General features: G+C 47.5%; 1 protein-coding gene across 1 annotated transcript in view; it reads right to left on the bottom strand.

Annotated features, from left to right (window-relative positions):
• LOC144267143 (interferon-induced very large GTPase 1-like) overlaps positions 1–16,304 on the bottom strand; it is a 30,065-nt gene that overhangs the window by 6,472 nt on the left and 7,289 nt on the right. Inside the window, 2 exon segments of the mRNA XM_077820860.1 lie at positions 6,251–6,322; positions 8,040–8,096. Of these exon segments, the coding sequence (XP_077676986.1) occupies positions 6,251–6,322; positions 8,040–8,096 (129 nt within the window).

Raw genomic sequence — 16,304 nt, 5'->3', positions numbered from 1 at the left:
AGTGCTCCCCCCATCTTCTTTACAGCATCACGGTAGAGTGCAGTCTCTGGAGGGAGGTGCTGGTGGGACTGGTTGCCCTCATCCCTTATTGGTACATGCAGACTGGAGCTGGAGGTGTAATTTCAAGCTGGAATAGACGTAGGCATGCTAGCTTTGTTTGATTTAGTGTGATAAAAATACAAGTGTAGCCACAGTGGCAGGGGTCGTGGGATGCCCGAGTACAATCCCATCTGAGATCCTGTGTACATACTCAGGAAGTTAGCCCACACCACTGCAGCTAGCATCTACCCTTAGTGTGCTCGCTTGATCAAAGCTAGCGCGGGTATGTCTGCCCAAGCTGGAAATGACACTTTGAGCTCCAGTGTAGACAGGCCCTAAAAGAGCTCCTCTCTCCATTGAAAGTATAGAGCGTTGCTGAGGTCAGAAAATGCATACACGCTGCCTTTTCCATCCTCTTGGCACAGAATCAAGAGTAATCCTAGAATGTGAGTGCAGGTACAGCCCCAGTGCAAAGCTCCATCCCCACCTCAGGAGCAGCATGCGGGGCCCAAATTGGAGCAAGACGAGGTAGAGTGAATGAGGAATTGTCCAAGGTGTCACTTTCCTGGTAGGGACCTGTGACCAGGAAGCAGTAGGCCCATGACACAGTGAGGTGAGTGAGCAGTGAAAAGAGTGGCAGGGAGGCCTGTGACAGGGAGGTGGGGAGCAGGTTACATGGATTTCTCAGCTCTTTATTTTTCCCAGGTGGGAGTAGGGCATGAGAAAGCAGAGTGGTAACTGTCTGCTCATTTTCACTAGGAGCAATGATAGGAGTTACAGTATTAGGAGCTACTGAGAGGAGCAGAATGTATTTATTGAAGGAGAGGAAAAGCCCCAAATTGATTAGTTGGTTAGTTGATTTTATTGGGACATCAGTCCAATCAAGAAGCAAATGTGGGGACAGGGGTGCAAGGAGAAGGGGTAAAATTGTAGAGAGGTTCTCACGTTGTTAACTGGGTTTTCTCTCAAGGCAGATGGGTCACCTGTGAGGCCAGAAATTAACTTGATTTGTATCTGTTTTTTTAGAGAAGGTGTCACATGGCATTATATTTTATTGTTGGATTCTGGTTTTTAGTTTGTTGGTCTTTGCACTCACTGTTACTCCTTGCTAGGTCTGAAACTTCAGAGTCATGTTAAGATGCAGTTAGTCAGAGGAGTGTCAGTGGAGAGCCTCAGCTCTGTAAGTATGCAGGGGATTTGTGGTCTGCAGTGGCAGAGAGTCCTTAATTGTGTATCTCTGATGGCCATTCCAACTACAGACAGTGGGGGGCTAAATCATAGAATCATAGACGATTAGGGAAGGAAGGGACCTCAGGAGGTCATCTAGTCCAACCCCAATAGATGTATATGTGTGTAGGGTATGGTAATTCACTGTTCAGTGCGTGTTATCCACAAAGGGACTTTAGGCATTGCAACTCTCAGCATTGCAACACATAATTTTTAAGTGCCCTGCTGCCCACTAGACTCCTCAGCCCCGAGCTAGAATCGCAGGCTCCCTATATAATGCATGGGGAGAGTAGACACCTAGAAATGGGATTCACAGAAGCCAGCATGCTGAGCGAGGAACCAAAATGAAATACTGATGGAAAAGGTGGGACCTAAGCCCTGCCCCTCAAAGATAATTAGATACTTAACTCTGGGCCAGAGAGAGATGCCTATATCTGCTCAGGATTCTCAGCTGTAAACCCTGTCCTGAAGTTAGGCTCCTAAACTAGGTCATTCGCTGAGAGACCCCACCCCATTATAGCCAATAGCCTGCTGGAGTGTGGGAGATCCAAGTTCAAGTCCCTCCTTCAAATCAGCCAGACTGGGTTTTTGAAAAGGGGCCTCCCACATCACAGGCGATTGCCCTAACCAAAAGGCTATTGAGTATTCTGGGGGATGCATATTCCATCCAGCTCAAAAGATCACCAATCTGGTTGCCCTGGGCTGTCTTTTGTGCAAGGTTTGAACCAGCAGGCATACTCTGAGAATGCTACCAGATCAGACCCCACAGGCTAGAAAGGTGGGGCAATATCTAGCTGAGAATCCCCAGGCTTGGGGCTGCTGCCCCATCTGCAGCTCCTGCTGGGGCTCAGGGCTTCCACCCTGTGGCTCCTTCCAAGGCTCAGGGCACCCATTTTTCAAATTGGCCAGGGCCTCTGGGCATGGGTCCATGTGTTAATCCTCTACTGACTGTGACTTGCAGCTAGGAGCCCCTGGCTGGCACGCTCCCAGCAGCACTGAGGGGATCGAACCCACCTCCACCTCTAGGAGTCTCCTCCAGCTGCAACAGTTCCATGATACTTCACCCCAGCAAGGCTCAGGCCTTGTCTACACTACTAAGTTTTGTCACCAAAAACTGCCTTTTGGCGACCAAACAGTGAGAGCGTTCACACTGCAATGCGACTTTTGCTGGGAAAAACGCTTTGTTTCAGCAACAAAAAACTTCCACCCTGAGAGAGAGTTTTTTCTTTCCCACTCCCTTTATTGTTGACAAAGAGCCAGTGTTGACAAAGAGCCAGTGTAGACACTGCTGTTTGTTTTGTGGACAGAACTGGCTTCCGCCAGTATCCCACAATGCCTGCCCTGATCGCTCTGTTCAGTGTTTTGATTTCTGCTGCCCTGCAGGCATGCGTCCCTCCCCTTTCAAAGCTCTGGGAAGTATCCGACACCTGAGTGTGCTGCTCTCTTTGGGGAACAAAGAACAAATCATTGGAATGCTCCTGTTCTGCCCGGCGCTAGGAACACAGTGGCAGGCAGACTGCTGTCACTGGTGGGGGGCAGTACTGGATTTATAATGGTGCCAAAGGCACCATGGCACTGGGCCCATGCACAGCAGGGGCCCCCCCGGGCCCGGCACTCCACCTTTGCTACAGCCCAGCAGCCGCAGTGCTGGATCTCCTCTCCAGCCCCTTCCCCGGACGACCTGGACCCTGGGGTTCTCCTCCCCCTGCTCCCACCCACTCGCTTCTCCTCTCAGCTGTCCAGCTGAGGGCTCCTTTCGTCTCCACTCCACATGCCTTGCCGCTCCTCCGGGTTGCCAGTGATGGACAGTCTGCCGCTTCAGGCTCCCCTGGGCTCAGGAACCCCAAAGCCAGGGGCTGTCAACCAACCGCCCGGAGTGGAGTGGAGGGGATGGAGTCCCTGCTTGCCGCTCAGCTGCTCTGCAGCAGAGGAAGGGTGGGGGGCTAGAACCAGGGAGAAAGTAGGTACCCGCTCTATGTGGGTAGGTGTGTGTGTGGGATCCTGTTTACCCCCTCCCCAGCTCTGCTGCGCTTGCGGTTTACCCCTGGCCCCTCCCTTGCTCCAGGGACCAACCCTAGCTCCTGCCCCGCTGTGCTTTTGCCCCCCAGCCCCTGCCTTGCTCCAGCTGGGAACCAATCCTCCCCACCTATGCCCTGCTGTGCTCTTGCCCCTCACCCAGAGGAGGATTTACCATAAAACACAGGGTGTCCTGGCACAGGACCCCCCAACGACAGGGGGCCCCAGGGCTGGGCAGCTGCAGGGGCAGAAGCTTGGTCCTGCTGGCTCCTGCTGCAGGCTCTGCCCGCCCCCACTGGCAGCCAAGCTCCCCCCTCCCCGAGCGTGCCACATCCTCTCTCCTCCCTGACCCTCCCAGCACTTCCCCTGCCTCCAAACAGCTGTTTGCCAGCACTCAGGATGCTCCGGGAGGGAGGGGGAGGAGCAGGGCTGCAGCGCACTTGGGGGCAGGGACTTGGTGAAGGGGTAGAATCTGGGCAGGACGGAGCAGAGGCGGGGCCCCTGTGCTCCCTCTACATATACGCCCCCAGCCCCAATTTATTCACCCCCTTCACACACATAGAGCCCCCTGACCTCCCTGACCCCTGCACCCCCTGACACACACTCAGCCCTCCTTGACTCCTGCACCCCCGACACACACCCAGCTCCCTGCCCTCCCTGACTCCTGCACCCCCTGACTCCGCCCAGCCGCCTGCCCTCCCTGACTCCTGCACCTCCTCACACAACCCCAGCCCTGACTCCTGCACCTCCCCACATCCCACTCTCACCCTGAGCACCAAACAGGAGCTCCTTCACCCCCACCCCACATCCCCACCTGCACCCCTTGCACCAAACGGGAGCTGCCCCAGGTAAGCGCTCAACACCCCAACCCCCTGCCCCAGCTCTGAGCCCCCTCCCACATCCTAACTCCTGGCCAGACCCTGCACCCCAACTTTTTTACATTTTTTTTAATAAGCACTCTTATCCAAAGCACTTTACAATAGTTAGCTAATGGTACAAACAATATTTGGAAAGATCATTAAGTGATCCATTGAGGCCCTCAGCAATTTTCAAGTGGTCTGTGGAAAAATAAGTTAGACTACAAAACAATCAAGGTACCTCACTTTCTTTTGTTCTTCATTGTCCTCCTATAAGAAATAGGAAGAAAATGAAAATAATGAACAGTGGGGGGGGGGGAGGGGGGGGGAGATAAGAGAGAATGTTCTTTTTCTTGGCTGGGTCCCGGGGGGGGGGGGGGGGGGGGCAAAAACGAAGCTGAGCACAGGGCTCCACTAACTCTAAATCCGCTACTGTCCTGCCATATGAAAAAGCTATATAAGATGGGGAGTGACATCATAAGGGTTCTTCACTCCCCACACAAGAAGAGTCTTGGAAACACCCAAAAACAAAGACTGAACTGGGGGAAGTGCAGGACCCAGGCTAAAGGGATTTCTAGCCTGTGAAGGAAACACCTGGGAGGTTCTAAGATGTAAAGCAAGTGCAGCTTGCCCCTTAAGAATCTTCAGCCTGCTTGTATCATCTCTTAGGGTGAGAATCTGCTAATTCATATCCAGTATATTTAGTATAAGAAGTTTAGTTTGTGTGTTTAGTTTATTTGCTAGGTAACCTGCTTTGATCTGTTTGCTATCCCTTATACTCACTTAAAACCTATCTTTTGTGGTTAATAAACTTGTTTTTGGTTTATCTAAACCAGGGAGTTGGAGTGGGTGTGTCAAGGTTCCTTCCCCATTCTGAACTCTAGGGTACAGATGTGGGGACCTACATGAAAACCTCCTAAGCTTACTTTTACCAGCTTAGGTTAAAACTTCCCCAAGGTACAAACTATTTTACCCTTTTGCCCTTGGACTTCCACTGCCACCACCAAACTTTATCTGGGTTCCTGAGAAAACATAGTTTGGACACATCTTTCCCCCCAAAATCCTCCCAACCCTTGCACCCCACTTCCTGGGGAAGGTTTGGTAAAAATCCTCACCAATTTGCACAGGTGAACACAGACCCAAACCCTTGGATCTTAGGACAATGAAAAAGCATTCAGTTTTCTTACAAGAAGACTTTTAATAGAAGTAAAAAGGAATCACCTCTGTAAAATCACAATGGTAGATACCTTACAGGGTAATTAGATTCAAAACATAGAGAATCCCACTAGGCAAAACCTTAAGATACAAAAAAGACACACAGACAGGAATATTCATTCTATTCAGCACAGCTCTTTTCTCAGCCATTTCAAGAAATCATAATCTAACACATACCTAGCTAGCTTACTTACTAAGTTCTAAGACACCATTCCTGTTCTGTCCCCAGCAAAAGCATCATACAGACAGACACAGACCCTTTGTTTTTCTCCCTCCTCCCAGCTTTTGAAAGTATCTTGTCTCCCCATTGGTCATTTTGGTCAGGTGCCAGCGAGGTTACCTTTAGCTTCTTAACCCTTTACAGGGGAGAGGATTTTTCCTCTGGCCAGGAGTGATTTTAAAGGGGTTTTCCCTTCCCTTTATGACAGGATGTATGGGAATCTTAGCTCAGGGGCAAAAGGCTTTTGTGTATTCCTCTCCACATTGAGTGAGGGGCTGAATTTTATGAGCTTACGCTGTACAGTTCCCTGTGCAGTGCAAGACAGTAAAATTTTGGGTTTATACTCCAGAGGGGGTGCATGCCTGAGGAGCTGGGAGTTGCCCTAACTGTAGCCTTCCTATACAGGGGCTGGTCAGAGAGCCTGAATGTAACTACAGCTGGATGTGTCCCTACCTGCATGTATGCTGGGGAAAGTTCAGGCTGGAGGGCTTTGCAGCTGGTCACAGGAGTACAGTGTGAGAGAAGCCCAGTGTGGTGGGTCAGGGGGTTCAGTGGTACCCCAGTTCCAGGTGGCACCCTGGGATGGGGAAGCCATCACACTGGGTTGGGCCTACCCTCAAAGGGCCAGCATTATCTGGTACACAATTGTAGTAACATATTAAGGAGGAGATAGTACCTTCAACATTTTCTTTTTCTGAGAATACAGTGCCTCCTAAATTCTTGGGTTCATTCTCCATACCTGAAGATCCTAGAAAGGAAACCGCATTAAAACTCTCAGATTCTTAAAGACTTTTTTGATGTTTCTGTATTCTTAATAGTTATATAGTCTCCTTTCAAAATGATGAAGATGCCCCAAGAAGCTTTTTCTACAGTAAAAATAAAGCCAATGAAAATTCAAACACTGCAGGAAATGCTAACCACAGGGAACAGGAAGGCAAAATGCAGTTTGCTGTTACGTATTGTAGATTAAATGTTCTAATTCTGTTACGAGGTTCCAGAATTGTTCATTGGGTTTCAAGAAAGGTAGGTGACCTGTGAGGCCAGAAATTAACTTGATTTCTACCTTTTTCTTTTGTGAAGGTGTCACAAGGTATTACATTTTAATTGTGGATTTTGATTTTTTAATTTTGGTGTTTGCACTCAGAGTTACTCTTTATTAGACCTGGTAAGTTAAGTTAAGTGCAGTTAGAGGAAAGTCTCAGATCTGTAACCGTGCAGGGATTTACATTCAGGGCCAATTCAGACACAGGGTCTTTAATTGGATCTCTCTGATGGCTGTTCCAACCATGAGCAGACTATATAAGGAGGGAGTGACTAGACACCTGAGCACTGTGCAGCAGATATTACAGTTCTGTGATACTTCACCCCAGCGAGTCTTACTCACTCCACTCTGCACTCCCTGAGCCAGTCTCACTAATCAGAGGTGGAGGGCTCCAGTCAAATGAGTCTGTAGATGGCCCAGGAAGTGCTTGTACCTACCCTAAGAATAGCCATATGGAGAGCTTTACCAAGGGACAGAGTATGGGGGAAAACAAACTACTCATGTGTCAAGGTTCTTTCCCCACTCTGAACTCTGGGGTACAGATGTGGGAACCTGCATGAAAGACCCCCTAAGCTTATTCTTACCAGCTTAGGTTAAAAACTTTCTCAAGGGACAAACTTTGCCTTCTCCTTGAACCCCCTGCTGCCACCACCAAGCGTGTTAAACAAAGAACAGGGAAAGAGCCCACTTGGAGACGTCTTCCCCCCAAAATATCCCCCCAAGCACTACACCCCCTTTCCTGGGGAAGGCTTGATAAAAATCCTCACCAATTTGCATAGGTGAACACAGACCCAAACCCTTGGATCTTAAGGACAATGAAAAAGCAATCAGGATCTTAAAAGAAGAATTTTAATGAAAGAAAAAGTAAAAGAATCACCTCTGTAAAATCAGGATGGTAAATACCTTACAGGGTAATCAGATTCAAAACATAGAGAATCCCTCCAGGCAAAACCTTTAGTTACAAAAAGACACCAAAACAGGAATATACATGCCATTCAGCACAGCTTATTTCCTAGCCATTTAAACAAAAGGAAATCTAATGCATTTCTAGCTAAATTACTTACTAACAAGTTCTAATACTCCATTCCTGTTCTGTTCCTAGCAAAAGCATCACACAGACAGACAGACCCTTTGTTCCTCCCCCCTCCAGCTTTGAAAGTATCTTGTCTCCTCATTGGTCATTTTGGTCAGGTGCCAGTGAGGTTATCCTGGCTTCTTAACCCTATACAGGTGAAAGGGTTTTACCTCTGGCCAGGAGGGATTTTATAGCACTATAAAGAGAAAGGTGGTTACCCTTCCCTTTATATTTATGACATCATGTCTTATTTCCACAGCCTATCCTCTCATCCTGTCTCTTTTCTCCATCCATTGGTGAGTGCTGCTGCTCCTCCCTTTTCCCTTCGCCATTCCCCTGGTGGCTCACCTTCTGTCCTCTCCTCCAGCTCTTCTCTGGTGTCTCCCTTAGAGCCCTGGGAAATAACTAGGAGAAACAGGATGAAATTTAATGAAAGAAAAGATTAGGCTCAATATCCAGAAAAACTTCCTGACAGTGAGACCTATGAGGCCGTGGAATCATCTTCCTAGGGGGAAGGTTGGGAGCCCCATCACCTGGGTCATAGAAAATTAGGACTGGATAAACACTTGTAGAACAGACAGTATGCAAAAATACTAGGCGTTTTCAAGTCTCCCTGCCAGAAAAATCCCCACCTGTTCCTGGCTGTTTTTGGTCTTAGTGATGCTTTCGTTCTGTTTGAAATGTTGCTAGATGCTAACCTCATCTTTGTAACAAATGCATTTGCTGCTGGTTAAATCTTCCCTTGGGCCTTGTCTCTACTAGGAAAATTAAAACCATAGATCAGCACCAATACACAGCAACTGGTTTTAGCAATAGAGAGGGATGTTTTTTCAGTTTGCAGTCTGGTAGTGGGCAGTGTGTTGTGAGAGAAGCAGAGCCTTTGATGAAAGCTGAGCCCTGATTAGGGGGCGAGGCATCCCTGATTAGGGACCCTATAAAGGCAGCCAAGCAGCCAGCGGCACATGAGCAGCAACACAGAAGCCAAAAAACAGAGCTGACAACAGGGAAGTTTGAGAGGGAGCTTGTAAGAGGAGTTTGCGGGAAGGGGTGGGTGTGCGTGTGTGTGCTTGTTGTTTTGACTGGTGCTGAGGAGAGAAGGCTATGACAGCTACAGAAGCAGCCATGGTAGGGACCCAAGGAATGGAAGAGATAATGAAGATGAGTGATGTGGAAGCTGCAGGATTTATATCATTCTGAAGAGGGTACCTGAAAGCTGCTTCCTTTTTATGCCTGCTAGATTTGATTGAAGAGTGGATCAGAGGTTTGGAGATGCTTTTAGAAGCCATGGTTGAGTTTCAAAGAGGATTTGAGCAGATGATGGAAGGAAGGCGAGAGGAAGCTGAAGAGAAAACTCAAGACTCAATGCAAGCTAAACTGAAGAGCTGTGAATGTAGGCTGCTGGATGAGGAGAGTAGCCAGTGGAAGCATGTGACTATGAAAACAAGGCATAGGAAAAGACCGGCTAGCGAACAAGAAATAGAGCCGAGGAACAGGTTTGCTGAGCTGGATAAAGGGGAGAGGCAGGCAGTAACAGAAAATGGATGGGCAAGGAAGAAGAGAAGAGTAGCTAGTCACCCACAAGAAGAGAAGAGTCAATGGAGGTAGCCAGAGTTCAGAGCCCCAGGAGGAGAGAGGAAGACTTGCCAAAGATTGCAAGTGAGAACAGAAGGCAGGGAGACATGCAGCCAGAGAGAACACAAGGGGGAAGGCTGGAGAATTGAACCAACACCAGGAAGAGAGAGGTCTATGTGACCGGGAACGTCCTACTAAGAATAGACAGGCCTGTCACCGGAGCTGATCCAGAGAACAGAAGGCTGTGCTGTCTGACAGGAGCTAAGATATGGGATGTGGACCTGAGGCTGAAGTGGATCCTAATCAGAACAGGAAAGAATCCATAAGAACGGCCATACTGGGCCAGACCAAAGGTCCATCTAGCCCAGTATCCTGTCTTCCGACAGTGGCCAGTGCCAGGTGCCCCAGATGGAATGAACAGACCAGATAATCATCAAGTGATCCATCCCCTGTCGGTCATTGCCAGCTTCTGCCAAAGACAGCCTAGGGACACCCTCCCTGCCCATCCTGGCTAATAGCCATTGATGGACCTATCCTCCATGAATTTATCTAGTTCTTTTTTTAACCCTATTATGGTCTTGGCCTTCACAACATCCTCTGGCAAGGGGTTCCACAGGTTGACTGTGTATTGTGTGAAGAAATACTTCCTTTTATTTGTTTTAAACCTGCTGCCTATTCATTTCCTTTGGTGACCCCTAGTTCTTGTGTTATGAGAAGTAGTAAACAACACTTCCTTGTCTACTTTCTCTACACCAGTCCTGATTTTATAGACCTCAATCATATCTTCCCTTAGCCATCTCTTTTCCAAGCTGAAAAGTCCCAGTCTTATTAATCTCTCCACATAAGGAAGCTGTTCCATACCCCTAATAGTTTTTGTTGCCCTTTTCTGAACCTTTTCCAATTCCAATATAATCCACTGATTGTCCTCCACATGGGAAAAATTATGCTGCTAGATTCTCACTGGAACAATTTTCCCTATGACTGGAGAATTGCAAATAAGTACCTATATTTAAGAAAAGGGAAAAAAGTGATCCAGGCCTCTTATTTTAACCTCAGCTGTATGCAAGGTCTTAGAAGAAATTTTGAAAGAAAGAATAGTTAAAGACATAGAGGCAAACAGTAATTGGGATAAAATACAACATGGTTTGCAAAAGAAAGACTATGCCAGAAGATAACAGATTTTCTAGACAAAAGAAATGCAGTAGATCTAATCTGCCTGAATTTCAGTTAGGCACTTGATATAGTTCCACATGGGAAGTTATTAGTTCAATTGGAAAAGATGGGGATTAATATGAAAATTGAAAGGTAGGTAAGGAACCAGTTAAAGGGGAGACTACAATGTATTGTACTGGAAGGTGGACTGTCAGGCTGCAGGGAGTTTACTAGTGGAGTTGCTCAGGGATTGGTCTTGGGACCAATCTTATATAACATTTCCATTAATGAACTTGGCATGAAAAATGGGAGTGTGCTCATTAAATTTGCAGAAGACACACAGTTGGGAGGTATTGGCAATACAGAGGAGGACTGGAATATCATACAAGATCTGGATGACCTTGACAACTGGAGTGATAGAAATGGGATGAAATCTAATACTGAAAAGTGCAAGGTAATATACTTAGGGACTAACAACAAGAATTTTTGCTATAAGAAGGGGACATATCAGTTGAAAGTGACAGAGGAGGAGAAAGACTTGGGTGTATGGATTGATCACGGGATAACTATGAGCCACCAATATGATATGGCCTTGAAAAAGGCTAATGGAATCCTAGGATGCATAGAATCTTAGGACTGGAAGGGACCTCAAGAGGTCATCTAGTCCAGTCCCCTGCACTCACGGCAGGACTAAGTATTATCTAGACCAGGGGTTCTCAACCTTTTTCTTGCTGAGGCCCCCTTCAACATCCTATAAAAACACCGCGGGAGGCAGGGAGTGCAGGGCTCTGGGCTGGGGGACACCCTTGGGCATAGGCATAGATTTACTTCTATTTCGGGGGGGCAAGGGCTGGCAGGGATCAAGCCAGCTCCGCACAGCAGGGTCCAGGGACAGCGTGCCCCCTTCACCCCCTGACTCACTTAGGAGGTCACCCAGCTGTCTGGGTAGTGGGGGGATGCAATAAAAAATATAACTCAAAGGGGGGACTCAGTTCAAAAAGTTTTAAAACAGTTCGAAGTGCAGGCAGGGGAGTAGCTAGGGGCTGTGTGAAGTGAGGGGATAGCTCAGGGTGCAAGGAGGGGATAGCTAAAGGGCTGTGTATGGGAAGCGGGTAGCTCAGGGTGCAGGGAAGGGGTAGCTTTGGGCTGTGTGTAGGCAAGGGATAGCTCCGGGTGCAGGGAGGGGATAGCTAAGGGCTGTGTACAGGAAGGGGTTTGCTCAGGGTGCAGGGAAGGGGTAGCTATGGGCTGTGTGTAGGCAGGGGATAGCTCCGGGTGCAGGGAGGGGATAGCTAAGGGCTGTGTACAGGAAGGGGTTTGCTCAGGGTGCAGGGAAGGGGTAGCTATGGGCTGTGTAGTAGCAAGAGGGCTCCCAGTGCAACTCCCAGCTTCAGGGGGCAGGTGTTGGGGCTCCCAGCTTCAGCCCCCCTGGCTTGGGGTGTGGGTGAGGGCTGCTGGCTTCAGCCCCGTGCCGCTCCTGGCTTCAGCACTGGTGCTCGCTGCGCCAGGTTTCAGCCCCGGGGCTCTGCGGCCCCTCTGAAAGGGCTCTGCAGCCCCTGGTTGAGAACCACTGATCTAGACCATCCCTGGCAGGTGTTTGTCTAACCTGCTCTTTAAAATCTCCAAGGATGGAGATTCCACAACCTCCCGGGGCAATTTATTCCAGTGCCTAACCTGACAGTTAGGAAGTTTTTCCCTAATGTCCAACCTAAACCTCCCTTGCTGCAATTTAATCCCATTGCTCCTTGTCCTATCCTCAGAGGTTAAGGAGAACAAGTTTTCTCCTTCCTCCTTGTAACAACCTTTTATGAACTTGAAAACTGTTGTCATGTCCCCTCTCAGTCTTCTCTTTTCCAGACTAAACAAACCCCATTTTTTTCAGTCTTCCCTCATAGGTCATGTTTTCTAGATCTTTAATCATTTTCATTGCTTTCTGGACTCTTTGTAATTTGTCCACATCTTTCCTGAAATGTGGCGCCCAGAACTGACCTTGCATCAGGAGAGATATTTCCAGTCGAGACAGGGAAGTGTTACGGCCATTATACAAGGCACTGGTGAGACCTCATCTGGAATACTGGGTGCAGTTCTGGCCTCCCGTGTTTAAGAAAGACAATTCATACTGGAACAGGTGCAGAGAAGGGCTACTAGGATGATCAGAGGAATGGAGAACCTACCTTATGAGAGAAGTCTTAAGGAGCTTGGCTTGTTTAATCTAACAGAATAAGGCTGAGGGGAGATATAACTGCTCTCTATAAATGCATCAGAGGGCTAAACACCAGGGAGGGAGAGGAGTTATTTTAAGTCAAGTCCTAACGTTGGCACAAGAACAAATGGATAGCCAGTTTATATCAATAAGTTTAGGCTTGAAATTAGATGAAGGTCTCTAACTATCAGAGGAGTGAAGTTCTGGAACAGTCTTCCAAGGAGAGTAGTGGGGGCAAAAAAACTAACCTTGTTCAAGAATGAACTTGATAAGTTTATGGAGGGGATAATAGGATGAGGTTGCCAACAATGGCATATGGTTCAGCCACGACTGCTATTAGCAAATATATCCAATGACTGGAGATGGGACACTAGATGGGAAGGGCTCTGTGTTATTATAGTGATTTGTTTCCCAGGTGTTTGGCTGCTGGATCTCACCCACATGCCCAGGGTCTAACTGGCTGCCTTATTTGGGGTTGGGAAGTACTTCCCCCACAGGTCAGATTGGGAGAGAAACTGGCCTCTTTTTTTTTTTTTTTTTTTTGCTTCCTCTGCAGCTTGGAGTCACTTGCTGGTCTGAAGTCTTCAAATCAAGATTTGAGGATTTCAGTAACTCAGCCAGAGGCTCTGGGTCTATTACAGGAAGGGGTGGGTGTGGTTCTATGGCCCGCGATGTGCAGGAGGTCAGACTAGATGATCATAATGATCCCTTCGAGCCTTAAAAATCTATGAGTCTATTTAGAATCAGGCATTTTTACCATTTTTTTTTTATACTTTTGCTCTGTGTAGGATGCTTATAAGTAATCAGCTAACTAATGATGGGTAGAAGGAGTAGCAGTCAATGAAAACTGATATATAAAATCATTTGGAGCCATCTACGTACTGTTCCAAAGAAAGTAGCTGGGCTGCTTGTCAGTCAAAGATGTGCAGTTCTCAGGATGTGTCTTCACAGCACAGTTAGTTTAAATAATAACTTGTGTGTTACCCCAACTAGACTCTTGTCCACCAACAAGACTCTCTAGCTGTAGTTAAGTGTAGATTAAACTCAGGTTAGCTACCTTGTGCCTGTGTGTGCATGCCGCTGAAGCTGCAGCTAATGATCCAGTGTTACCTCTCAGCAGCACCTAATCCAATCACTCTGCTACTCAAATCATTCTGTGTTACTCCAGTGTTGTTTTGAAGTGTGGTTGCTCTCACTAGAGCTAGGCTAGCTCAAGTGCAGTAACTTGAGTATACTAAGTCTAGCTAACTCTTGCAGTGAAGATAAAGGCCACAAAGAACTCTCCCATCAGAGATGGACAGCTGAGAGATGTGCAAAAACCAGTACCCTCCAAATATCACAGGTGGCATGGAGGGGAAGGTTGCTCCTGAGTAGCTCTGAGGAACATGGCTTCCACCTCCTGTGCTCCTCTGACAGCAGCCCTGGCTGGCAAATCACAGATGGTTTGCCAGTTGAAAGAACAAATCTCACAAACCACACATGGGTTGTCAGAGCTGGACTTGCAGCAGGAATGGTGAGGGTATTTGGGTGAGACTTGGGGAAGGGGATGCTTTACAACTAGTCTCTATGTACTCTTTATGTCTACAGTTTTATATTTTTTTCCTGATTTTCAAATGTAAAAAAAATCATTCAAAACAGTTAAGGTTGATAAAGACAAACAACACCCACATCAAAACCACAAAAGCAATGAAATATTGAGTAAAACCATACAAATGGATCACCAGCAAGTATTATCTGGACCACAGCTGGAGAACCACTGCAGCAGTGAATTTAAATGTTCAGACATAACATTTCATTCTCGAGACATCTAAGTAGACTTATGTGTAGTGCTGGGGAGGAGCCGGCGGTCATGGTACATGTAGGTACCAATGACATAGGGAAGGATAGGAGAGAGGTCCTGAAGGCCAAATTTAGGCTGCTAGGTAAGAGATTGATGTCATAAGAATGGCCAAACTGAGTCAGACCAAAGGTCCATCCAGCCCAGTATCCTGTCTACCGACAGTGGCCAATGCCAGGTGCCCCAGAGGGAGTGAACCTAACCGGTTCCTAATAAATCTAAGCCCCTGCTCTCTACACCATCATTTCATCCACGCATTGAGACCCTGCAGCTCTGCCTGCCTACCTGGCCCTGAGCATGAAACAAGCAGCATTTCTGAGAATGCCACCATAGAGGTCCTGGATTTCAGTCTCTTTCCTAGCAGCCTAAATTTGGCCTCCAGGACGTCTCTCCTACCATTCTCTACATCATTGGTACCTACATGTACCACGACCACCGGCTCCTCCCCAGCACAACACATAAGTCTATCTAGATGCCTCGAGAGATCCGCAACCTTCGCACCAGGCAGGCAAGTCACCATACAGTTCTCCCGGTCATCACAAACCCAGCTATCTATGTTTCTAATGATCAAATCTCCCATTACTAACACCTGCCTTTTCCTAATGACTGCAATTCCCTCCCTGGAGAGGTAACCTCAGTGCAAGAGGCTACCCCAACATCATGTGGAAGTAGGGTCCCAACTATGGGAAGGTTTCCCTCTGTTCCCATTGACTGCTCTCCTTCTCTGGGCCTTCCATCCTCCTTAACAGCGCTGGGGCTGTCTGACCGGAGGTGGGACAAATCTACAGTGTCCTTGAAAGCCTCCTCAACATACCTCTCTACCTCCCTTAGCTCCTCCAGTTCTGTCACCCTGGCCTCCAAAGCCCGTACGTGGTCTCTGAGGGCCAGGAGCTCTTTGCACCAAATGAACACATATGCCACCCACCCACAGGGCAGGTAATCATACATGCTGCACTGAGCGCAATAAACTGGATAGCCCCCAATCTGCTCCTGGGCTTCTGCCTGCAGTCTCTCCTACAACTACCTAGGTTAATGATAGGGTTTTTGTTTAAAACAAGAAGTTTTGATTAAAGTTTAGTTTAAAGGTTTTAAAGAATGGCAAGTGTACCTCGTCCCCCTTCCCAACTCCCTCTCGAAACTCCCTGTTAGCAGTCCCTGTTTGCAAAGCTCAAGTCCAGGACCTCCATGTTAGCATTCTCTGAGATGCTTCCAGTTCCATGCGCAGGGCCAGTTAGATAGGCAGAGCTGCAAGGTCTCAATGTGTGGATGACACAATGGTGTAGGGAGGAGGGGTTTAGATTTATTAGGAACTGGGGAAACTTTTGGGAAAGGGGGAACCTATACAGGAAGGATGGGCTCCACCTAAACCAAAATGGAACCAGATTGCTGGCACTTAAATTTAAAAAGGTCATAGAGCAGTTTTTAAACTCAGGGCTGGTGGAAGGCCGAGAAGTGTGGAGGAGCATGTGGTTCGGACATCCCTTAGGGGAGGAACTATTAATAGAGAAGATCTATTAATTGAGAATCTCTATGTCCTCTTAAGGACAAGAGGATGGAAAATGATAAAATACAGGCAGGATCTGATCAGAAATAGTCAAATGAAAAAGAGTCCCATTTAATTATATTGTGTAATGGCGGACAGCTCAAAGGAGACAAGTTTTTAAAGTGCTTATATACCAGTGCTAGAAGTCTAAATAATAAAATGGGTAAATGAGGATATTGATATAATAGGCATCACAGAGACTTGGTGGAATGAGGATAATCAATAGGATACAGTAACACTAGGGTACAAAATATATTGGAAGGACAGAACAGGTCGTGCTGGTGGGGGAGTGGCACTATATGTGAA

The sequence above is a fragment of the Eretmochelys imbricata genome, chromosome 6 (assembly GCF_965152235.1).
Source record: "Eretmochelys imbricata isolate rEreImb1 chromosome 6, rEreImb1.hap1, whole genome shotgun sequence".
Lineage (NCBI taxonomy): Eukaryota > Metazoa > Chordata > Testudines > Cheloniidae > Eretmochelys > Eretmochelys imbricata.
Note: the sequence above shows the minus strand (reverse complement) of the source record. Positions and strands in the feature narration are given on the sequence as shown.